Source organism: Podarcis pityusensis (genome assembly GCF_964106645.2).
Source record: "Podarcis pityusensis genome assembly, chromosome: 1".
NCBI classification, from domain to species: domain Eukaryota; kingdom Metazoa; phylum Chordata; class Lepidosauria; order Squamata; family Lacertidae; genus Podarcis; species Podarcis pityusensis.
Genome location: NC_138028.1, coordinates 130,972,348 through 130,996,815, shown reverse-complemented (window position 1 = coordinate 130,996,815; position 24,468 = coordinate 130,972,348). Strand labels below are relative to the sequence as shown.

Genomic DNA, 24,468 nt, shown 5'->3' with positions numbered 1-24,468 from the left:
AATCAACTCTAGTGTGTTAATGATTATATATGAATCTACAGGAGTCTTTTGCATCAACAAGAAACCCAACTACGTCTAGTTCTTGGGTGGGTGGGCTGGAATGGAGGGGGGAGGAATAGTTTCCCTTATAATTTACTATGGAATTGATCATTACTGTATTTTTATATATATAGAAGGAAAGCACAGGTGTTTATAGGAACAGAGAAGCTGCCTTATAACAAGTCAGAACTCTGGCCCATTTAGCTTAGTACTGTCCGATCTGACTGTCAGCAGCTCTTCAGCATTTGGGGCAGGAGCTTTCCCCAATCTTCCCTGGGAACCCCATGGGCTGAACCTCCTGTACACAAGATAAAATGCTCTATCACAGAGCCTTCCCTTCCCAACACTTCAGTTTGGAAAGCAAGCTAGCTTTGTCAACTTCTACAGTGGTACCTTGGTTGACGAACTTAATCCGTTCCAGAAGTCTGTTCTTAAACCAAGGCGTGCTTTCCCATAGCAGCAAGGGACTCAATTTACAAATGGAACACACTCAACAGGAAGCGAAACAAGTTCTTATTCCAAGGCAAAGTTCACAGACCAAAACACCTACTTCCGGGTTTGCAGCGTTCTTAATCCAAGTTGTTCATAAAGTAAGCTGTTCTTAAACCAAGGTACCACTGTATTAGAATCATCCAGAACTGTACATATGAACCTCTCTGTAGAATTAAACCATAAGCAAATTCCCACCTATGTTTATTTGAAGAATGCACTTAAACCCCCCCACCAAAAAACCCTAAATCTTACTTTCTTCAAGGCTATAGGGCAGGGCTGGGGAACCTGCGACCCTCTAGAATAGATCAGTGGTTCCCAACCTTTTTTTGGCCATGCATCACTAAAATCCTGATGCCCACCCGTGACATATAATTCTTATTATTCAAAATGTGAACTATTCACGTGGAGGAATTAACTATTAATAACTCATTCTCAAATTGCCCCCCTTAAAAATCAAATTGCCCCTGTGTGGGTCGTGTGCCCCACGTTGGGAACCATGGCTTCAGAGGATGTTGTACTGCGACTCACATCAAGTCTTGCTGTTGAAGCTGCTAGAAGTTGGAGGTCAACAACATACGAAGGGCCTCAGATTCCCCAGCTCTTCTAGAAAGGTTATCAATTTCCTCTAATCACTCTACCCCCCCAAGATCGATATAGCTCAGTGCACAGTAATACCATCAAGGGTTTTTTATTATTTCCAACCGAAGCAATGTGTCACTGTTACAGGTACTATTTTCCCTCCTTCGAGAGGTGGCTGTGTTAGTTTTGTTGCAGGAAAAACAGCACCTCGTGGTGTCTTAAAGACTAACAGATGTAGTGTGGCACAAGCTTTCGCAGACTCGAAGCCAACAAAAAGCTTATGCCACAACAAATCTCTCACACTGCAATCCTATATCCAGTCTCCTAGGAGTAAACCCTAATGAACTTGCAGTGCTAAGTAAAGACAGAGGACTGAACCACAAATTTCTAAGGTACCAAAAAGATCCTGTTATCATCCTTCTGAGCGTTGGAGCAGTTGAAGGGAGCAATGGCAAACCCAAAATATAAAACTTTGTCAGATGGCTTCCGGGACTCATTTTGAACTGAAATTGCTTATCGGTCTCTCCACGGTTCAAACAAAATTCCTCATCTTTTGAGAGCTGAAGCTGTCAGAACAAAGGCCCAGTATAATTTTATCAGATAAAGCTATGGTGCAGTAACTTTTTCCCACTGTTCCCACCTAGAAGAGTTAAAATTCCTTTGCCATAAATACTGTAGCAATGTTCCAGCAATCAATTCAAAATGGCAAACGCAGATGTAGTGAGTTATGCTCCAGGATATTTATAAAGTATCTAGAAATACTAGGGAAAGATCCAAAATCACTTAATTTGATATTACACCCATAAATTAATGTATTTGTTGGGACAACAACATTCCTCAATTTTCAGAGAATATACACAGGCGAACAGTGTCATTTATTCTGCTATGTTCACATTAACGTAGTTGAAAGCTTTATCTTTGGACAAATTCTCTGCATTCATATAAATAATGTCTTTATAACCACTAAGAGGCATGAACATTAGAATTCAGATCACTAATGACAAGAAGTCAACGGAACTGTGCTTCAGCATCATATTATCATATTATGCTTTTTATAATTTTGACCAATGCTACAGTTTAAAGATAGACTGCAGAACAGTTATTTTCTTTCATTTATTTTGTGAATACCTTGATTAACCCTTTTCGAGATCTGTTCAATTACATTAACTCATCTTTTCAAACTACGGTCTCTTCTATATTTTTGAACTAAATACCGGGACTAGCATCCTGTTTTAAAATGTTTTTATTTCTCCTTTCAATATATAATATAGGAGAACGGCTATGAACATCTTGACAGCCTTTGCATAAGTCACACATTCTTAGAGCATTCAGAATACAGTGGTACCTCGGGTTGAGTACTTAATTTGTTCCAGAGGTCCGTTCTTAACCTGAAACTGTTCTTAACCTGAAGCACCACTTTAGCTAATGGGGCCTCCCCCTGCCGCCGCACCGCTGGAGCACAATTTCTGTTCTCATCCTGAAGCAAAGTTCTTAACCTGAGGTACTATTTCTGGGTTAGCGGAGTCTGTAACCTGAAGTGTCTGTAACCCGAGGTACCACTGTACCATGAATGTAAGGAAAATACATTGCCATGCCATACAAATAACATGCAAGAATATACTCTTAATCAAGAAGATTTTGGAGAGATCTTTGGAGTCCAGCAGGAGACTGTGGACTGGGGGTCCTTGTCTACTCTTCCTGCCTCATGCAAGATATAAATGATTGCCATGCCATGTAAAAAGAATTGGGGCATATTAAGTTTTTCTCCCATTACTGCTGACCAGACTCCTCAGGACCATGCTTTGACTCGTGTTGTTACTGACCTGAAATATTACCATACTTTTCCGTCTTTAAGAGTCTTGAGGGACTCTCAAATTTAAGAAAATGGGGAGAGAGGGCACAGACTTATTGAGCTTTCTTGTTTTTGCAGAGGACTGCTCAGAGTTGATGAGTTTTTGGGGGGTGGGATTGCCGGAAATCGCTCCCCTGTACGCCTCTCCTCTGTCCACTCACCAGCAGAAGCTGCCAATCGCCCGCCCAATTGCAGCCAATCAGCACCAGCCATTGATGCAGCAACCAATGACACGCCAAATAGCCGCTGACAGCTGCGGCAGCAACCAATCAAATGTCCACCCCATGCGCTATCCATGTATAAGACGGCCCCCATTTTTTCACATAATTTTTAAAGAAAAAAAATCGAGTCTTCTACATGGAAAAGTACGGTATTTTAAACAGTTTGCTACTCCCCCAAACCCAGTCCCAGACACATCGACCTTTGAAACCCGAATTTCACCTGTACTTCTACAACATGAATATATTCCACTTAGTCTGTATACACGATGAACATCCAAAACTCTGATGAGGAATGTGCAACCATGTCAAGAAGCAATATTGATGGATGGGCAGATTCTGCCCCCCCCAACCTGACCATAGAAGATTCAGGATGGCAGATGCTATCTCAGAGGTCCTTAGTTGGAACACAGTCAATGAAGAATGACGATGGGCCCCCTCAGTTACCCGTCCCAATTGCATTAGTGACTAAACGTTGCAAAATGCATTTACTTCTTCCAAATCTCGCCATGTTTAATAAGCATTACTTTATTTTTTTCCTCCTTAGTTATCTATTTATTCAGTTTACATCTTGCCCTTCCCTCCTGAAGGAACGCTTAAGGAATGATAAATAATCATATTATGAATTTTTTGTCTCACCTTGTGAAACTAAACTGAGATGTTTGGTTGTCCATGACATTACTGCAGTCTCCTAACATGAAGGGTCATCTTCTTTTCCACAGAAGCAACTGTGCACACCCAAGGGAAAGGGAACTGAGAGGTGGTGGCAATGCCAAGCAGAATAAAATTCAGTTGGAGAAGGAAAATAGAAACACACAGTGCTTTCCCCATGAACTTGAATAAGCTCCTGTGGACTAATATTAGGCTTTCAAGTGGGAGCATGGAGTAGAAAAGTATTTTCCCTTTTTTCCAATTTGACTGGTGATACAAGCAGCGTTGTCTAGCACACAAGAGTGGTGGATTTGCATTCAGATTTTAGTGCAGGAAAGGGTTCAATGACTGACCTTTAACAAGCCATCACAATTCCACCTCAGTTTTACTTCCAAAAAATGGGATGACTGATTACTTGCCTCTTAAGCCTTAGGAATAGGCCTGTGCTATACCAGATAGAAGAAGAAGAGGAGTGTGGATTTGATATCCCGCTTTATCACTACCCGAAGGAGTCTCAAAGCATCTAACATTCTCCTTTCCCCCACAACAAACTCTGTGAGGTGAGTAAGGCTGAGAGACTTCAGAGAAGTGTAACCCAAGGTAACCCAGCAGCTGCATGTGGAGGAGCGGGGAAGCGAACCTGGTTCACCAGATTACGAGTCTACCACTCTTAACCACTACACCACACTGGCACTACACCACAGATAGGTGGAGTATAAATAAATATGTAAAAAATATTTTTATTATTCTAACATATTTCCAGGTACTCCCTTTTCACATGGATCAAGGTTTGAAGCTGAATAAAACTAGTGATCTATGACTAAATCACAGCCTGACAACAGTCAAGTACATGTACTGGTTAAAGATTAGCAGTGCCATACCGTGGGTTGCTGGTGCCCAGGGCAGGGGCATGCATGCCAGGGGTGCCTGTGCGCTGGAGGGCAGGACACAGCGAGTGAATGGAGCCTGCCATGCGGAGAGGGCAGTCGGACGATGCAGCTCTTGGTGGGCAAATCTCCCCGACACGTGTGAAGAGGAGCACAAGACCAGGCTGCGTTGGGGGTGCCTGGGGGGCCCTGGTTCACACCCCTTCAAAACGGTGGCCCCTGGCCACACACTCAACACTACGTCCCTCTAGATTAGTGTCTCTTACAGATGTCTAGTAGTTGTACACCTCTGTGTAAATGCAAACAAAGGCAATGTTGTAGCTGGGAAATAGATTTGGTAGTGCTTCACATAAATTGCCTTGAAACCAGATTACTATTTTCACATAGAAACTAAGAGTGCCTCCTTTGAAATATGCCAAATGTATTCAATGGGGCTTACTTCTTTAGTAAATGTATGATCTTCTAAGACTTAAACATTCACATGCTTGATACCAAAAAGGCTTCAGAGATTTTGTGTCCCCTCCCCCCGCCTCCAGAATGTCTTAGCTCTCTGCAGATAGGAGGAGAAAGCTTATTTAAGGATATGGGATATCATCCACCAACATCTTGTAAGACTTGAGGAAGGATGTGATTTCTTTCAGAGACTGACCACAATGAAATTCTGAGACGATATTTTGCCTGAAGGCAGTGCTAGATAACCATCAACTTAAATTCTTGGCAGACATTAAGAACTCCAAGGCAGTATTCCAATGGACAGATGGTTGGCAAGTGGTCCATCCTCAAAGCTCAAATGGCTTATCTGTGGTCATGATTATTTTGATGTGGTCCATCAAGATAAGCGGGAGGGGGATGAAAGAAAGCTGATGAAGGTTCCAGAATGGCGCACATTGTTACTGACCATTCTCAATTCCCATATGGAGCATGTTCTACTAAACCTTAAAGAAAACAACTCAGGTGTCACGGTCCGGTTCACGGGCGATTGAAGTCCCGGCAGGGGACGCCAGGACTGGGGGCAAGATGGCGGGGTGGGAGCAGGAACGGGGGTCCAGGAGCCAGGAGTCAGGAAGCCAAGAGTCTGAGGGTCAGAGAGCCAGAAGTCAAGAAACCAAGGGTCCAAAGGTCAGGAAGCAAGGAGTCACAAAGTCAAGGGTCTGAGAATCAAGAAGCAAGGAATCAAACGCAGCAAGGCAGGGAACATGTTGCTGTGGCAAAGAGCAGAAGGGAAATGCTGACCTTATATCCCTTCCTGGCTCTTGCCACCAGGTGCTGTGAGTTACCAATCGGCCTCACCTGTGTGGCCACACCTTGCCTCTTCAGAACAAACTTAGGAAGGCCCCAGCCCTGCAAAGTCCAATCGGTCACAGGGCCTGGCTCCTGCATGCACACCTGACATCAGGTAGCTGGTGCACTCTAATTATAGGATGGAGTATGCTTGCAATCCCTGCTGTGGCTTCCTGCAGTCGTATATCTCAGTTACAGTTGTGAACGAGACATGCGACGTGTAAGATGGCTTAGTGCTGACATGTCATAACCACCACGTTGAGCTTTTCATCTCTTGAAGAGACTAAGAAAATCTTCAACTCTGTTCAATCATCATTCTTGTGATAAACTTTTTTTGTATGAGCATACATCTTTCCACAAGGGTCAACATTGATGCCGAAATCCAGCATCGCCTGAGCTCTGAGAGTGTGGACCGGGACATTCACAGGGAAACCAAAATGCTTGTTTAGAAAGCTACTGTACTATCAACCTTACTGTATGCTTGTGAAGCATGGAACACTTACAAACGCCATCTCCAACTTCTCGAAAGTTTCCATCAACGGTGTCTCTGAAAAATCTTACACATCACTTGGGAAGCTAGGTGAACTAATATCAGTGTACTGGATGAAGCAAAGATCACCAGTGTCGAAGCAATGATTCTTCAACATCAACTTCGTTGGACTGGTCATGCTGTGCGGATACCTGATTATCGTCTTCCAAAGCAACTACTCTATTCCCAACTTAAAAATGGAAAGCATAACGCTGGTGGTCAACAAAAGAGGTTTAAAGACTGTCTCAAGGCAAATCTTAAAAAATGTAGTATAAACACCGACAACTGGGAAACACTGGCCTGCGAGCTCTCCAGTTGGAGAACAGCCTTTACCAAAGGTGTAATGGACTTTGAAGACACTCGAACTCAGAACTCAAGAGAGAAATGTGCTAAGAGGCAGGCACGCCTGGCAAATCCACAGCATGATCAACTCCCACCCGGAAACCAATGTCCCCATTGTGGAAGGATGTGTGGATCCAGAACTGGCCTCCACAGTCACTTATGGACTCATTGTTAAAACCGTGTTTATGGAAGACAATCTTACTTGGCTACGAATGATCACCAAAGAAGAAGATGACTGCCAAAGTGAAGCAGCTAAAAAATGAAGCATTTCTGAAGACTATCCAATGATAGCGACTACTCAGAAGGCTGTCAAAATGGACTAGGCAAAGTCATGTCTAGAACTAGCGGCTACCAGTCCAGATGTTAGCTCAAGTGAACTTACGTTTTCATATTCACTGTCGTTCTGAATATAGGAGCTGGGGAACAAAACTGCAAGTGCCTAGTCTGTGGTCTCAGCATATATCCCATCAGAAATCCAAAAAGCACAAGAAGCTGCTCTTCCTGCTCAGTTCCTGTTTGCGGTAGTTTGGTCTCTCCTGTGTTTTACATGCCCTTTTAAACATGATGACATTTCAATTGATGTGAGGACTGATGTGGTGGCTGATGTAGGTGACCTCTCTGTCGTTGAGAGTAGCACCCTCACCATTTTGTAGTCCAGTCATTCTTTATGCCCTTTTCTATGTGGCAGCCATTTTGTGTTATCCACGGCCCCGTGGCAGCCATTTTGTGACTGGTGCCCACGGAACTTTCTCGAAATTCCAAATGTGCCCACAGCTCCAAAAAAGTTGGCAACCCTTGCTGTCCATAAAATTGTGTATCAGCACTTCTGTATCTCATTTCATTAGAGGTCCACGGCTTTCTACTCTATTAGAATATTTTCCTGCTTAAAGATTCCGTATCCACGGTTGGCATTTTAAGCATTCCAGCAAAAGTGTCTCTTAGAAACTTCTGTGCCTAAAAATAGCTGACCCAACTCATTTAAGTATACTTCCTTCCTTCCTTATAATCTTGGAGTACTTACTTGGCCCTCTTTTTGAGGAGGCTTATCCGAGTCTCACACTTCCAGTATAATGAGTTTCTTTACAGTTTATTGTTCGGTGTGATGTCTGAGGCTTAAATATTTCATGGAGAACAATTTCTCTTTTTGATGTGTGGGATTCCTCAAGCATGTCCCTTTCTTCTTCCAGTCAGCTGAGATGTGCCCCTTTTAAAGGTGAAAGTAAGCAGCTGATCTGATGTAAAATTAAATTCCTATAGATATGCACTCAATCTAGCCTGAACTTGAATTGTTGAGATAAGTATAGTAATTCAGATGGATGTGTGAGTGCCGGCCTGCAATTCAGTTGGAGGCAACTCCTTGTAGTAACTTCAGTTGAACAGACTTATAAGTGCAATCTACTTGGCTCCTAAAATACAGTACTTGGACACTATTTGTCGCACAGCTGGGATAAGTGTGTTTTGAACACCATTTGAACCTTGCTTCTTCTTTCTTACGTTCTATAAGAAAAACACACAGTTCCCTACTGCACATTAAACATATACAGTCGGCAGTAGTCAGTTGTGTTTATATTAATGTGTCACTGCAGTGGGGTTCCTTATCGTTACACACTGGTAGCACTAATCTTGCTGACTGGAGCATGCTGAACGGTATATCCCCAAATTTTAATCTGGAACAAAGTATTTGATTAATAATGTTTGATGTCAACAAAGAATGTGTGGCTCTTATCAACCTAAAGATTGCTTTAATGATTTTTAAAATTAAAATGGTTATCTGTGAAATTTCAGGCTTCTAAGTAATGCAAAAATGCTTGAAAATTCAATCTTAAATTAAAACGAATTCTCTATTAAAGATAATACATGCACGTGGTCCTAAAGCCACATTTTTCAGAGCCATTTGCCATTCTGGAATTTGTATTTTTGTTGTTACTGATGATTTCTGCTGCTCTTCCACCTATTCCTGTTCAGGTACCTTATACTCTGCCATGTAAACATGATGACCCATGACCTCTCTGGTTTGCAGATCCTACAAACCAGAGAAACTCTGCATGTAGTATGTGGATTTTCAGATGTAATGATCTGCAAATAAAACAGGAAAAGTACCATTCTTTGTTCTACTAAAGAATGCCACACATATAACACCACCTTCAGTGGTTCTCTTGCAAAGGGAATACAGTGGTACCTTGGGTTAAGTACTTAATTTGTTCCGGAGGTCTGTTCTTAACCTGAAGCACCACTTTAGCTAATGGGGCCTCCTGCTGCCACCGCGCCGCTGGAGCACGATTTCTGTTCCCATCCTGAAGCAAAGTTCTTAACCCGAGGTAATATTTCTGGGTTAGCGGAGTCTGTAACCTGAAGCGTATGTAACCTGAAGCATATGTAACCCGAGGTACCACTGTAAGGGGGAAAAACACTGCCGCATACCACAAGGAAGTTAAATGAGTGTTTCCCAAACTTGGGTGTCGAGCTGCTTTTGGACTACAAATCCCACAATCCCGGACCCCTGGTCTTGCTAGCTAGGGATGATGGGAATTGTAGTCCCAAAAGAGCTAGAGATCCAAGTTTCAGAAACACTGAGTTAAACTAAAACTCAGTTCAGAAAGTGAATGAAAAAGCTGCCTGATTGATTGCCCCCATGCAAAAATTTTGCTGATTATGAGAAGGTAGTGTATTAAGAAGAAGGCTTCAAGAGGATCTTTAACATCAAGGTATGAGTGGGTGGCGCTGTGGTCTAAACCACTGAGCCTCTTGGGCTTGCCAATCGGAAGGTCGGCGATTCGAATCCCCGTGACAGGGTGAGCTCCCGTTGCTTGGTCCCAGCTCCTGCCCACCTAGCAGTTTGAAAGCATGTTAAAGTGCAAGTAGATAAATAGATACCGCTCCGGCGGGAAGGTAAACAGCGTTTCCATGCGCTGCTCTGGTTCGCCGGAAGCGGCTTACTCATGCTGGCCACATGAACTGGAAAAACTGTCTGCGGGCAAACGCCGGCTCCCTCGGCCAGTAAAGCGAGATGAGCACCTCAACCCCAGAGTTGTTTGCGACTTGACTTTACCTTTACTTTTACCTTTATGAGCATTCTACCTGTGGGCACATCAGTGGAAGGATGGAGGGAGGAGGAGATGCCGAGTGAAAAGGTAAGGTAATGGGAGTGAACCACCCCCCCCCCTGTTTGCTGAGCATTTGACAGTAGCCAATTCTACAAGTCTGCATCACAACTAGAGTAAAGTAGTACTCTGTTAATCTTCCTCCTGTCCTCTGAGGTATAAAACTAGGAGGGCAGATGTATTATCTGGGAAGTGTTCCAACTTCATTAAGTCCAAGGCATCAGTGGTTCCAGCATGCCCACTGCCAGAGGAGTGTCACAAGCAGAAAAAAAATCTAGCATCTGCAGGGAAAGGATTAAGGAAAATTAGGAACTCATCAGCAACTGCAGGTTTCTTTAGTGGCATGCAGTAGCTCACAGCGTTTGCCAGTGACGAGAGCCAACTTCTCAAGTCTCTATGGAACAGACCCCCCCCCCCAAACCTCCACCCACGGCTTTCCTCCTGCATATCTGCTGACCTCTCAACCAGGACGGAGAACTTGAAAAGACACTCACTGACTAGAGGCATCGAGCTAAGAGACAGAGGTCAATGGTGGGGTAATGCAGAGCAAATTAAAAAGCACTCCACAATTCTAAATGGCTTTGCTGCAACAGAAGCATGTTCTGACATGGCGAATAAGCTGCCAAGGCCATTTTCCTTTCTCCCTTTGTTCAGAAGATTTCATAATTTTGTTGTTGTTCTAAAGTCAGCATGTTTGTATAGGGTATGCAACTTCTTAAAAGACTAGAAGGCAGCCTAACAGCAGAGGAGTTTTAAAAATGTATCCGCAAGATTCAAGTCTTTTTGAATATAAGAGGATTTAAGTACAGAAATGAAATGTTTATTTGCCAAGCTGAGATCATCTGGGAATTTTGCAGGTGCTTTGCAGCCAGGTGCTGTGAAAGAGTTTCCCATTTGAGCACCCTTTGATGAGCAGAACTGCATATAATTCATGATTTCCAAGATATGGGGTGATTTGCAAGAGATGGAGCTTTCTAAAGTTGTCCGAGGACTTTTGACATGTGCTTCAGCCCATCAAGCACTAGATATTTGGCTACCCAGCGTGACTTGTTTGCCTGCATTTGAGGGTAAAATTGCTTGACTTCACAGTGACCTTGATGCTGATATTATAGCAAGTCCAAATGAGGTGTCCAATATGCCACCTGAGAGTATTTTGTGGGATCAATTTCAGTTAATGCAGTCTGAGAACACGGACAAAGTACTTGCTGATATGCATCCATCCACATGATCTCTCGACCCTTGGCCGATTAAAGCTAGCCAGGGAGGCTTCACTGCACGGGTTCAGACTAGTAAATGTCTCATTACTAGAAGGAGAGATGCCTCTGGTTTTAAGAGAGGTTATTATACAACTTCCCTAAAGGTGAGAACTTCAGAGCAAATTGTGCTGGACGATTATAGGTTAGCGGCCAACACTCCTTTTCTGGGTAAGTTGACTGAGACAGTAGTGGCCATGCTACAAACATTCTTAGAAGATACAGATCATCTTGACCGGCTTTGGAGATGAATTGGCCCTGGTCACTCTGATGCATAGCTGTCAACTTACAGATTTGAAAATAAGGGACCTGCAGCCTCACCTGTTCCAGGCACTCCAGTCTTCCTGTCCTCCTGCAGTCTGGTCAAACTCATGCTGGTAGCTTTGAGAACACTGTCCAACCAACTTTGAAACCAGAGGATCAACTGAATAGAATCTGAATCACATGCACCACAAGGCCTATGCAGCCTCAACTTAAGATGGCTCCCCGGCCTGGCTTTGCACTGCAAAATTTGCAGCAGCACATGCAACAAAATGGCATCCAGCATTCAACCCCCCCCCCCAGCTTGCATTAACTAGCCACACACAAGGCATGCAAGCTCCACCCCCCAGTCGTTCTTAGACTTCTTAATGGGTGAGCAACACAGCCAAGCAACACAGTTGGAGCCTCCCTCCTCCTTGGCTGGCAGGGAGGGAGCGAGAGGAGCTGCTTCCTTTGAAATTTAAGGGACATAATCTAAGGGACATTTAAGGGACATCCATCAATAAGGGACAGCAGCGGGACATGGCGCTGGAATAAGGGACTGTCCCTTCAAATAAGGGACACTTGACAGCTATGCTCTGATGGATGGGGGTGTCAGAAATGTTCCTTCCCAGTGTGAAAGTGAGGGATCCGAGGCCCAAGGAGAGGGGAGGCAGAAAGAGATGGAGGTTTGCTTTCTTCACAGGCAGAGAGTGAAGCGAGTCCCTCCTCCCCTGGAATGCTAGTCATAAATTCACAGGAAAATTTAAGGCAGGCATAGGAGCTGCAACTTTCAGACAAGCTTTCAGAGGAGGAGATGCAAGCTGGATGGTCTGTTCGGGAATCTCCTCGCTTTCGGAGAGTTCAGGCTTGGCGTCAAGCCCACAAGAGGAGCAGCAGCCGATGGCGTATTTCCTGTTGGAAAAGAGCCCACCCTCCAGTGGGCTCAACTGACTTATCTAGTGAGGAAGATTGAGCTGTGTGCTCGGACTGAGCTACTGTGTAAATAGCAATAAATCTGGACATTATAAAAGCACTATAAAAGCACCAGCTCCCTCTCTTGGTGTGAGGGAGAGATTGTAAATCCTGACAGGGGGAGCGCAATCCTGCTGTTGTTACTTGATCTCTCAGAGGTATTCAAGACGGCTGAACATGCTGTCTTCCTGGACCAGCTCTGTGGGAAAAGGTGGCACTCTCCCTCAATGGTGCCATTCCTACCTGCAAGATCATTAACACAGAGTGACTTTGAGTGGACTGTATGTCAGCCCCCTGGCATATGGGGTTCCCCTCAGGGTACCATCTCGACCCCAATGGTTTTAAACAGTTGCTTGAAGGTGGCCGGGGGGGGGGGTTGGTGATGGGCCAATAAACTGAAGCTGAATCCTAATAAGACAGAAACCCATGGGCAAGCAGTTCCCAAGTTTGGGAAACTGGCAGGTTGCCTGTTCTTGACAGAGCTGCACTCTCCCTGAAGGAGCAAGTATGTAGCTTGAGGGCACCTCTTAGATTCAACACTGTCACTGGAAGCAAAGGTGTCCTCAGTGGTCAAGGGAGGGGTTTTTGGGGTTTTTTTTTACCAGCTGTGACTAATACTCCAGCTATGGCCGTTCTTGGACAGGGCTAGGATTGAGGGAAGAAAAGATAATTCCCTCGGTAGAATTACAGATCTGGCTTAAGACACTTAACTATTGGTTTCACCTAAACTCAAATCCCCCTGGTCTAATATCCCTACTGCTGTAAGATTGTCACAAGAGCACCTGGACTAAAATTGTCTATCAAAAACTTTACTCTTCTGGTTTATCACCACAACAGCTACTCACTTTGGGTTTTAGTAAAGCAAACAGTCTAATTTGTCAGCGCCTAAATGATATAAAGCGTCAGAACAACTTGGCCACAATAAGGAAATTTTGCCCTTGGTATGACTATTTTCCACCTACTCATTTCGACTCTCTGGCACCCTATCTGCATAACCTAGCAATTCTAAAATATAGGCGCGCTTTTACTCTTGCAAGATTGAATGTATTGCCCTCGGTGGTACTTGAGGGACGATTCCAACAGATTCAACACGAAAAACGCTTATGTCCCTGTGGAGATGGCAGTACCAAATTGGTGGCGCAAGCCCTTCTCGCTTGCACTCTTTATAAAGACTTGAGGAATGAGATTATCACCCCTCTTTTATTGTCCATTCCGGGTCGCCCAACCACTGCCACCGTGTCCTTTCTCTTGGCAGATCAAGATGAGCAGGTGAGAGCAAAGGTTGCAAGGTTTTTAGCTGGGGCTATCAGAATAAGAACCACTATTTGACTATTGATTCAAAACTGTAAAATGTATTTTATATAATTGATTTTTTATTTCTATTCTTTGTATATCGTACTGTTGTTTTATTGCTATGGCCGATGGCTGATGCAAATAAAGATTCATTCATTCATAATGGCAGTGAACCACCAACACCATCACCTTCCAACAGTCAGAGGTGAGCAGAGATATGGTCCAAGAACATCTGGAGGACACCAGGTTGGGGACGTTTGACTTAGACATTGACTCCAGTCCTTCCTTTTCTCACTTCCTGCTAGACTCTATTCCCTATCAGATTCAATGCACATGAAAAGTTGGGAAGAAAGTCCAACACCGTCGCATTTTATTTCAAAAGCGGGTGATTATTTAGAAGGAAGCTGAAAGGGAGAACTAAATGGGCTAACTTTCTCCAAGGCACTTGGGAAGCTATTTTAAATCATTATGATAGAAGCTCAGCTAGAATGTATATCAACAGATTAGGAAATGTACTAAAAAAAAAAAAAAATCAAGATGATGCCAGCGTGATTAATGAACAGAGGCAAGGAAGCTATCAAAAGCAGAAAGGCTGACTTCAGAAAATGGAAGCCTTCCCCAATTGAGAATAGAGAGAGCACAAACTCTGCCAAAACTCTGTATGTTGATGATAGGAGTACAAAAAAATAAAGAATTTGGAGACACATAGTGCTAAAAACAGAGGGACACGGGTGGCGCTGTGGGTTAAACCACAGAGCCTAGGACTTGCTGATTAGAAGGTCGGCGGTTCGAATCCCCGTGACGGGGTGAGCTCCCGTTGCTTGGTCCCTGCTCCTGCCAACCTAGAAGTTCGAAAGCACGTCAAAGTGCAAGTAGATAAATAGGTACCGCTCCGGCGGGAAGGTAAACGGCGTTTCCATGCACTGCTCTGGTTCGCCAGAACCTTTGTCATGCTGGCCACATGACCCGGAAGCTGTACGCCGGCTCCCTCGGCCAATAAAGCGAGATGAGCGCCGCAACCCCAGAGTCGGTCACGACTGGACCTAATGGTCAGGGGTCCCTTTACCTTTATTGCTAAAAACATTAAGACCAACAGGAAGAAATCTTTAGAATATATCAGGGGGAAGCTGGACAGGATGGTGGTTCGATTGTTAGATGACAAAGGAGTGAAAAGAGTTCTAAAGGATGAGAGGGATATTTCAGAGTATCCAAATTAATTATTTGTGTCTGACTTCATTAGGGAAGATGTAGAAAAGATACCGTGCTTGAACTGGTATCATGCCAGTTGTCAGAAACAGCGGAGGGCGGGAAGAGTGCTAAGGGTTTCCCACAAACATCTGGCTGGCCACTGTGGCCACTGGATGCTGGACACGATGGTCACCAGGATTTTATTATCGTCTGAATTTAACAGGAGAATGAAGTCCAATAAAGTTGGCAAGAGTTGAAGTTTATTGAAAATTAACAAGTCTCGAGGTCCAGTTTGCACAGACGCAATAGTTCTTAAAGGAAAATGTAAAAGAAGCAGCTGATTGTCTAACAAAATATGCAACTTGTTGCAAAAGTCCGTCTCCATACCAGGGAATTGGAAAGTTGACAACCTAAAGATGGGATTTAGGAGGGGATCCGAACAATCACTGTCCAGTTAGCTTAGCTTCAGTTCTATACAGTGGTACCTCGGGTTACATATGCTTCAGGTTACATATGCTTCAGGTTACAGACTCTGCTAACCCAGAAATAGTGCTTCAGGTTAAGAACTTTGCTTCAGGATAAGAACAGAAATTGTGCTCCGGCGGTGCAGCGGCAGCAGGAGGCCCCATTAGCTAAAGTGGTGCTTCAGGTTAAGAACAGTTTCAGGTTAAGAATGGACCTCCAGAACGAATTAAGTACTTAACCTGAGGTACCACTGTATAGCTTTCATAAACCATTTTTTCTTCCCCAACAGAGAGTCCTGAAAGAAGAGCTCATCATAAATTAAGGTTCCAAGTATGTGAAGGTTCCAAGTATCTACCGCAGAACACAAATTAAGGGAAGTAAGCAATACCTGAACTTGACAAATGGATCACAAGTAATGCTAAACCATGGTTTACCAATACAAGGATGAGCCACAGCGAGACTTGGGAACATGTGCTCATTCCTTCCCCCCGTTGCATGGTCACATGAAGAGAAGATTGGAAACTCCCACAGTTAACACTACAACCAAACCCTAAAACGTGTCAATTCTTATCTATGGTTATTAAAACTAAGGTAAACATAAGGACCCCAGTCCAGTCAAAGGTGGGGTTGCAGCGCTCATCTCGCTTTCAGGCCGAGGGAGCCAGTGTTTGTCCACAAACAGCTTTCTGGGTCATGTGGCCAGCAGGACTAAACCGCTTCTGGTGCAATGGGACACCGTGATGAGTGCCAGAGCGCATGGAAACGCCATATACCTTCCTGCCACTAAGACAGCTTAGGGAAGTATGGTTCTGCTAATCATAATCTGTGAGATCCACCACAATTTGTCCAGTTAACTGTGGTTAGCTCATGAGTTACATCCAACTTTACACTCCTGAGAATTCAACTTTTTCTGGTGTTCATGCAACGAATGTTCAGGACAACACCATCAGATTCTCTAAAAGAACAGACATCCAGGAAAAAAAGGAACATAATTTGGCAACCAGTGTGGTCTTAGGAAGTGGAAAAGATCACTGTGTTAACCTGCTGGAACGTGGAGCCTTCCCGACACGCATTAGTCCTTTTGATGGGAGCTATTGGTTTAAAATCTCAATATACATGTGTTTTAGAAAATTAAAATAGAAAATAGCAAAGGTTTCTTTCTTTTGGTCCACTTTGCTAATTAATATGTCAAAGCTCGTAAAGGAGGACTCATCAGCTTTTCTCCAGTACTGTATCATTTTAAAGAGCTGTGTCAGCAGAGACCTTAGCAGACAGTCGATACATATTAAGAGAGTCGCAAGCATTAAATCAAAAGGAAAAAGGAAAAGAAAGAAAGAAAGAGGGAGCCATATGAAAAATGAAAATAAAGCAAATAGCTGTGAGGCTAATGGAATACCATTTGTGACTTTGCATAAACGAGGGGAAAGGGCGGCATTTGCCCAACATAAACAATAACCTGTACATAAATCCTTCTTACCAGTTCCATTATAAGTACTATAACACACAACAGTTAGTTGCACATTTATAACAGCTCAAATTAAGAGAGGCATCTCGTGAGTTTTTGTGGCAAATACACTAGAGCACTAACCACCCATGTAAACGCAGCTTGCTGGAATATGGTATTTTGCAGCAATTGTGGCTCAGTAACCTTGCCACCATCCCAACATTACACCACATACTCCAAAGGGCTTATTACTTTTCCACTTTGCCTCCCACACCCTTGAAAGTATTGTCTAGAAATGTTGCAGATTGGACAGGGGGAAATATTCACCTCCAGGTCTCTTCTTCGGCTTGCTCCCCCCATTTAAGACTCACTGCTTCCAGTTCACTGTGGGTTCAGTAGTAAACTGTCTAGCCGGATGAAAGCGTCTAGTAAATATTATTAGGAATTATTTGCACCAGGCAGCTGCTTTGGGGAAGATGAGAGTGCTGTGCCATACTACTCTCTGCCATTCAACCCAGTCTTTCTGAGATCTTCATGAATGGTAAGAACTGGTGCCTAAGTTGGCTTGTTTGCCTCTTCTTTCTCACCCTTTTTTTCCTTTTGTGTCATCTTAGGCCTCCAGGCAAGAACTGTATTTGTGCTATTTGTTGGTTAAAACTTAAATTAACATTGAATGTTGGGTCTTCCTGTTTATAACAACACAACAACGCCAATGCAAATTAAAATAACCTCAGGATGGAAGGGGAAAGGGGGGGGGGGAGGAGTAGGTCAGCACTCAAAGATTTGGCCATATAGGTATGACATATAGGTTGGTAAGCTAAAAAGCAGACACATCACCTTGCCGACAAAGATATGTATAGTTAAAGCTATGGTGTCCCCAGTAGTGATGTACAGAAGTGAGAGATGGACCATAAAGAAGGCTGATCGCCGAAGAATTGATGCTTTTGAATTCTGGTGCTGGAGGAGACTCTTGAGAGTCCCATGGACTGCAAGAAGATCAAACCGATCCATTCTGAAGGAAATCAGCCCTGAGTGCTCACTGGAAGGACAGATCCTGAAGCTGAGGCTCCAATACTTTGGCCACCTCATGAGAAGAGAAGACTCCCTGGAAAAGACCCTGATGTTGGGAAAGATTGAGGGCACAAGGAGAAGGGGACGACAGAGGACGAGATGGTTGGATAGTGTTCGCAAAGCTACCAGCATGAGTCTGACCAAACTGCGGGAGGCAGTGGAAGACAGGAGTGCCTGGCATGCTCTGGTCCATGGGGTCATGAAGAATCGGGCACAACTAAATGACTAAACAACAACAACAACAAAGCTAAAATCTGCAATCCACAATATACAGCTAGTTCACGCATACTGAGTAAGGACCTGCCAAGTCTACACTAATGGGTTGTCAAGATGGTGTTTACTTTTCTAATGCTGAAAAAAAATGACACGTTTGGCAACCAATAGGGCATGCCTAAGTCACTGCCTGTAGATTTTTGTTCTGTTTCCAGGAACAAGGGAATACAGACAGTGGTCTCTGTCCAAAAGAAAAACAACAACATGGCAGTACCACACTATGTATGTACCTGCCTGCAACAGTGCATTGCCAGCAGCTGGAGGAGGAATGCATTCTCTCCCCCCCCCCCCAATAATCTCTGCTCTGTGGAGTGCAATCTCAAATACAGGGCAGAGGCTTTAAGCGAAGAGAGCACAGCTTTCCGTTGGCTATAGTTCCATTGGCTATAGCAGTTTCCCAAACTAGGATCTCCAGCAGTTTCTGAACTACAGCTCTCATTGTCCCTAGCTAGCAGGACCAGTGGGTCAGTCCAAACACAGCTAAAGACCCAAGTTGGGAAACCCTGGGCTATTGTATTCGTTTCGGTAGTAAAAGTAGATTCTGTAGATTCGATTCAGTAAGTAAAGTAGATTCTGTAATATATGGGGGGGGACAATTTAAAAGCACTGTGGATTACATTTAGAAACTAATACATGTTTCAGTTGTAAATACTGCCACTGGGAGGTGTCTGGTAATCCATATGGTTCTTAAAAGGAATACATTTGTTTTCCATTTCTATAAAAGTACGTCCCCCCCCCCCCCAATGTGTCAGGAGAAACTGGTAGAGACAGTAAGAATTTTATCATAAAATTGTGGATATGTTTGGAACCGAGGGCTGTCAACCCCATCAATAGTTTTAGTGAGATTATGTACAACAACAAGCAGGAACAGCAGCACCCCAGAGCTGTGCGTGTATGGATATATAAATAAAGAGGAGATACAAGGCCCATCACAAAACATTATAAAACCCACAGCTGGTCCAAGAAGACCAGCTGTAATCTGATGGCTGTTTTTCAGAAACCCAGAGTTGCTGTCTTTCGAATTTGCTCTTGACACTTATGGATAGGGGAAAAACCACCCACCCACACTTGGAGCTTGAAATGGTAGATTCTTGATTTTCTGAGCATCTCTTTGCCAACTTTTATGTCTGCAATGGGATTTGTTCCAATGTGGACTGACAGGAAGGGCTTGCATTTATCGTTGGCAAACTTAAGGCAGCTGCAATATTTGCAAGCCTCCTTCTGAGTAATAACAGGGCACACCTTTCCAAATGATGAGTCACTTCTTGGAAACTTTCTTGTCTTCTCCTCAGTGAAGAGAAAACAGAAATTTCAGGTGCAAGGAAAACAGAAGGTACCAGCTGAGAGAGAACCTCAGTTTCATATAAATAAGAAAACCTCTTTAGTATGCTGGTGAAGGAAAGGATTGGTGGAGATGGGGAAGGGTGGAAGACAAGAAACATTAAAGGGGTATTGGCTGAGGAAATATGAGCAGCTTAATGTCAAAAAGGCTGAATAGAAATCTCATGCATTTCCTAGAATTATTCACTATTTGAGACACAAGATCTACCCACCAGGGAAGAATGGCAGATGAAGTTGATGGACTATATGGAACTGGCGGAAATGACTGGCAGAATTCGAGACCAGGGAGAAGAGTCGGTGGAAGAAGATTGGAAAAAATTTAAAGTATATTTACAGAAACATTGTAAAATTAATGAGTGTTAGAAGGATGCGGGAATGAAGTTACATGGTTTTAGTAGAAATGCAACAAAGAATTAAGTAAAATAGATTGATAATGAGTTAAATTGAAAAAATTCAAGGTTAGACTGTTAAGATAAATTATAGAATAAAAATTGAGAAAGATGGGAAGAACTTGCTGAAATAGCGAATTGAATTAGAATACAAAAAAAGGGAGGTGTGAGGAGGTCGATGAAACAAGTAAAGGAAAGGTAAAGATATGGAATACTAGATGTGTGGGTTTTTTGTTTTTCTTTTTTGCTGTATTGTTGTATGGCTTTTATATGTTGTATATGTTTTGTTATTGTTCGTTTTCTTTTTTATTGTTATTTTTTCCCTTTTTTCTTTTTTCTGTAATTTTTAAACTTTTAATAAATATCATTTTTAAAAAAAAAGAATTATTCACTATTTGTATATACTTTAATTCGGGGGTGGGGGTCATTTTTAGGGCATATGAATGTGATAACACTGAAGCCTATCTTTTTCTAATGCTTGCAAAATCTTTTTAACTTATTCAAAATGCCCCATACCCTTTTCAAGCAGGACATAGCTTCTGAAAATAAGTAGAAAAGGTACCAAAATATTTCTCTCTGACATTCTGTTTGAGGAAGTTAAGTAATTTTCTAAACTTGCATGGGAGAACTTAAAAATGATTATTAGCTTGTGAGCTTCTTGCCTGATGCAATCAAGAGTAACTCTCACTGTGGGAATGCTTCCAGTATGAAGAAGGGATATATTTATTGTCCCTCCCAGACCCATGTTGCAGGACCAGTTTGAATCCAATAGATACTAAATACTTTGGAACAGAAAAGTAAGTGGAGTTGAGGAAAAAATATGGACTTTAATATTTTTCTCTGCATGATCTATGGATTCACATAAACAAGTGCATTCAGGCCAACTCAAATTATGAAGTAAGAAGTTTTCATTCAATTCACATTCCAAGATCTCCTGAAAGAACTTGCAGTTCCATTCAGTAAACAAGAAGACACACTTTAAAAACCCCCACACAACTCTACATTTCTATTTGGTGCGCTATCATAATCAAGACAGCACATGTAGGGTGTCCCAGAGGCATTCCACAATATATGAAGGGAGAAGATCCAAAACTCAGAACTAATACAAAACCTTTCAAACACTTTCCCTGGGCCTGCATAGAGCAGCATTTAAAGCAAATTTAGTTTGTGTGAACTAGACAAGAACTCTGTGCAGCATAGTCAAGTCAAACCAAGAATCTCTTACCTAGTTTATGTTCAGTCAACAAGCAAACATTGCTTTCATCTGGCACTGAAGAAAATGGAGGGAAAAGAGAAACAGTTAACAGATATTGTCATGAATCAAACATTTATTTAACAGATACTCAGTTTTCCACCAGTACTTAATCCTTTCTTAGCAAAACTTGTTAAGGTCCTGTTTTTGGTGCCCAAAACTTGTATAAAAAATATTTCCTAGAAGCCAACGGAAGGTCTGTACCATTTATGTTATAGAAACGCCAAAGGAGTATACAAATTCATCATATGTTATAATCTACAAAAAGATACACACAGGTCTTTTTCACAGATTGGAGAAGCATACAATGTTCAGTGTGCAAGAGTCTGCACTTGACTGATCCTGACACAAGTCCTTAGCCATACATATTTGATATGAATGATTGCTAAACTTCCCATTTTGAAACCTACACACCTTCCAGATGTTTGAAGCTCACAGCTGACTTGTATGTTGACGCAGACCCACCATTTTGCCCCACATTTAACTTTCCCAATAAGTCCACTGTCTCTGAGCAGAACACTTAAATCTAGAGAAGTGCTAATTGTTCATAGTTCTCTTACCCAAGCTTCCTAGCTTACATCACAACTAATTCATGTATGTTCTTTCAAAGGATTGCATGAATGAACTAGTCACCACTATTTACAACATTATTTTTATTTCTCAGGGAGGGAAACTATTGGATGCTAAGAGGCTCACTCCACACCCATTTGGGTTTAAGGTTATGATATTATTATTATATAATATAATATAATATAATATAAATGGATACCCTGACAAATGGGCATGTTTTTCAAGTGGTTTGGCCTTACAAAGCAGATGATTGTTAATTGTTTATAAAACATAGTTGGTTCAGGGAGGCCTGAGTGTCTCACTTCCTGCGCCAAAACTCAACAGCACATGCTCTTATTGGAAAGTATGGAAGTGATCAACCTTTTAAAGAAGAGTAACAGCACCGATTCAGTAGCATGAAAGCAGCTAATTCAGCCCAAGAGCTCTCACGAGGCAAAGGGTTGGTGGGGACGATCCCGGTCTACGGCCAAGGGCCATGACTCAAGGATCAGCAACGAGGAGTTCAAGACTGCAGTGGAGAGGAGAGGTTTTTCTAAAAAGTTTGCACCCAACAAGTTTAAAGCCAAGGAAGAACGAATGCGACCCTTACTCGTAATAAACTCTCTCTTTCTGCAGAAATATATAGGCTGCTAACAGATGCTATGTGGAGTTTGGATTTGATACCCCGCTTTATCACTACCCGAAGGAGTCTCAAAGTCGCTAACATTCTCCTTTCCCTTCCTCCCCCACAACAAACACTCTGTGAGGTGAGTGGGGCTGAGAGACTTCAGAGAAGCGTGACTGGCCCAAGGTCACCCAGCAGCTGCATGTGGAGGAGCAGAGACGTGAACCCGGTTCACCAGATTACGAGTCTACCGCTCTTAACCACTACACCACACTGGCTATAAACTGCTAACAGATGCTATGTCTAGGTGGACATGTCTCATCGCTTCTCTGGAAGTGCTGCCTTGCCTGGGCAGAGAGTGCTGGACCCAATTCCCAGGGGTGGGGCCCACCACCTGCAGGGGCGGGGCGAGCCAGGGCAGGATGCTCTGTGGGGCCTCCAAGGAGTCTGCCTGCCTCCTCCCACTCAGCCGCCCTACAGCTGGGGTGGGGGGAGGCAGCGATCGGACCATTTGAGCAGCGCGGAGCCTGCGTGCACCCAAGCAACCACGTCTCTCCCAGGAGAGACGCGTGGCTCGGGCACACTGCAGGCCCCGTGGTGAGTGCAGCCAGGCATTTTGTCACCCCCCTCAGTGGTGGCACCCGGGGTGGCCCGCCCCCACTGTACCCCGCTTCCTCTGCCCCTGCCAACTCCCCCTCTGAATCTTGGTGGGTCCCTCCAGGCTGAAGCCCAGTGCTCTCCCTAGACTCCAACAGTGCTCTCTCCCCCACAGGAGGGGAGAGAAGAAAGTAGGATTCCTGCCTCAATACTAGAGCCAGATATGTTCAAAGGGAAGGAAGGGCTAAGAGAAACTAAGCTTAGATGAGCTGTAATATAAACAGATTTAGACAAGCTACGGCACAATGAAAAATAACTAGCACCCCCCCTAAAAACCTCCTTGAAAAAGTCACAAGTATTCTATCTGTAGAAAGCTGAACCGAAACCATCTAAAAAGCAGATTAATCAGTCAAGGTCCTGTTTCCAAATACAAACACTTCTTGCATGCTTTTAAGGATCTAAATAAATTACTTTCCCTGATCTGAACATATTTGCAGGCAGGGGGAAAATCAGATGCTAGCTCTCCAGATGGATATTATCCTTACACAGCCCTTTCAGCATAATAAAGATATAGCACCATCAATTAATTTTAAGTCAATGATTGTGCCAATAATCTTATTTATCCACCGCAGCCTTTCCTCATTTAGGGATGGCTGCATATTACTCACAGAAAACATGTCAAATTCTGGCTCAAAACCATCCTTTTACATAATTTTTTTAAGCTGTTTTGTTTTTGAGTGGGAACTCTTTTTAGCGTAAGTGGACATTCTTCATCTCTAATGTAATGGACTGACTTTACAGCTATACATTAAAAGTAAGTATTTATAAACCTAGGATAACTTCCAAACTACGCTGCAATCATCTTTAAATACTTAAGAAATAGATTTCAATGTTAAATGTGGGAAACAACGAGGAACGGAAGTTTATTTAGCCTATTCTCAAAAAATCAAGCTAGCCACAGTAAAAAGAAAGGAACAATGCGTTTATACTCTGTGTGCGCGCGCCAGTTTGTAAGACTCTCCAAGATACTTCTAAGATACTTCTATGCAGCTGACAGTATATTCAGAAACGTACTATTACTTCTGCATTACTTGGTTAAAGAAAACACTTATCAGTGCTAGGGCCCAGACTGGTTCTATACATTAAAGGCCTGAATCAGATGTCATGCTAAATTATGAACTAGAGCAAGAACATCTTTCACCTCTCGTCCTCTTCCAAGCATGGAATGAGACTGAAAGTTTCTGTCCCCTACTTAGAACTAGAGTCAGGGCCATCTTTAGCATATGCACCACCGGGGTGCAAAGATCCGCCCAGCGCCCCCCAAATTTAGTTTAGCCCCCAAATTAACTTTTATTATGCTTATGTCAGACACCACGCTTATGCCTTATCTCTCGTTTACAAAAGAAGGGAGGAAAAAGAAACAAAAGTGTCCTGCTGCGGGCAGGCTCCAGGAGGGGTTGGCGAGGCTTCAGCACCCAGCCCCAGCCAGCAGGCAGGACGGCAGGCAGCAGCAACAGCAGCAGCGTGGCCAGGGCTCCCCTC

General features: G+C 43.3%; 1 protein-coding gene and 1 long non-coding RNA gene across 3 annotated transcripts in view; both read right to left on the bottom strand.

Moving 5' to 3' along the window:
* Window positions 1-24,468, bottom strand: part of PARD3B (par-3 family cell polarity regulator beta) — a 599,449-nt gene that overhangs the window by 302,405 nt on the left and 272,576 nt on the right. Inside the window, exon 16 of one of the 2 annotated variants that reach the window (XM_081015795.1) lies at window positions 21,129-21,173. The exons of the other annotated variant lie outside the window; for it this stretch is intronic. Coding sequence (XP_080871921.1) covers window positions 21,129-21,173 — 45 coding nt within the window. The remainder of the gene's footprint in view (window positions 1-21,128; window positions 21,174-24,468) is intronic. 2 annotated transcript variants of the gene reach the window in all.
* Window positions 1,044-6,034, bottom strand: LOC308484895. Its single transcript, XR_013990156.1, has 3 exons — window positions 5,158-6,034; window positions 3,820-3,933; window positions 1,044-1,676 (listed from the first exon to the last, which is right to left on the bottom strand). It is a non-coding gene; the product is annotated as an uncharacterized lncRNA (long non-coding RNA).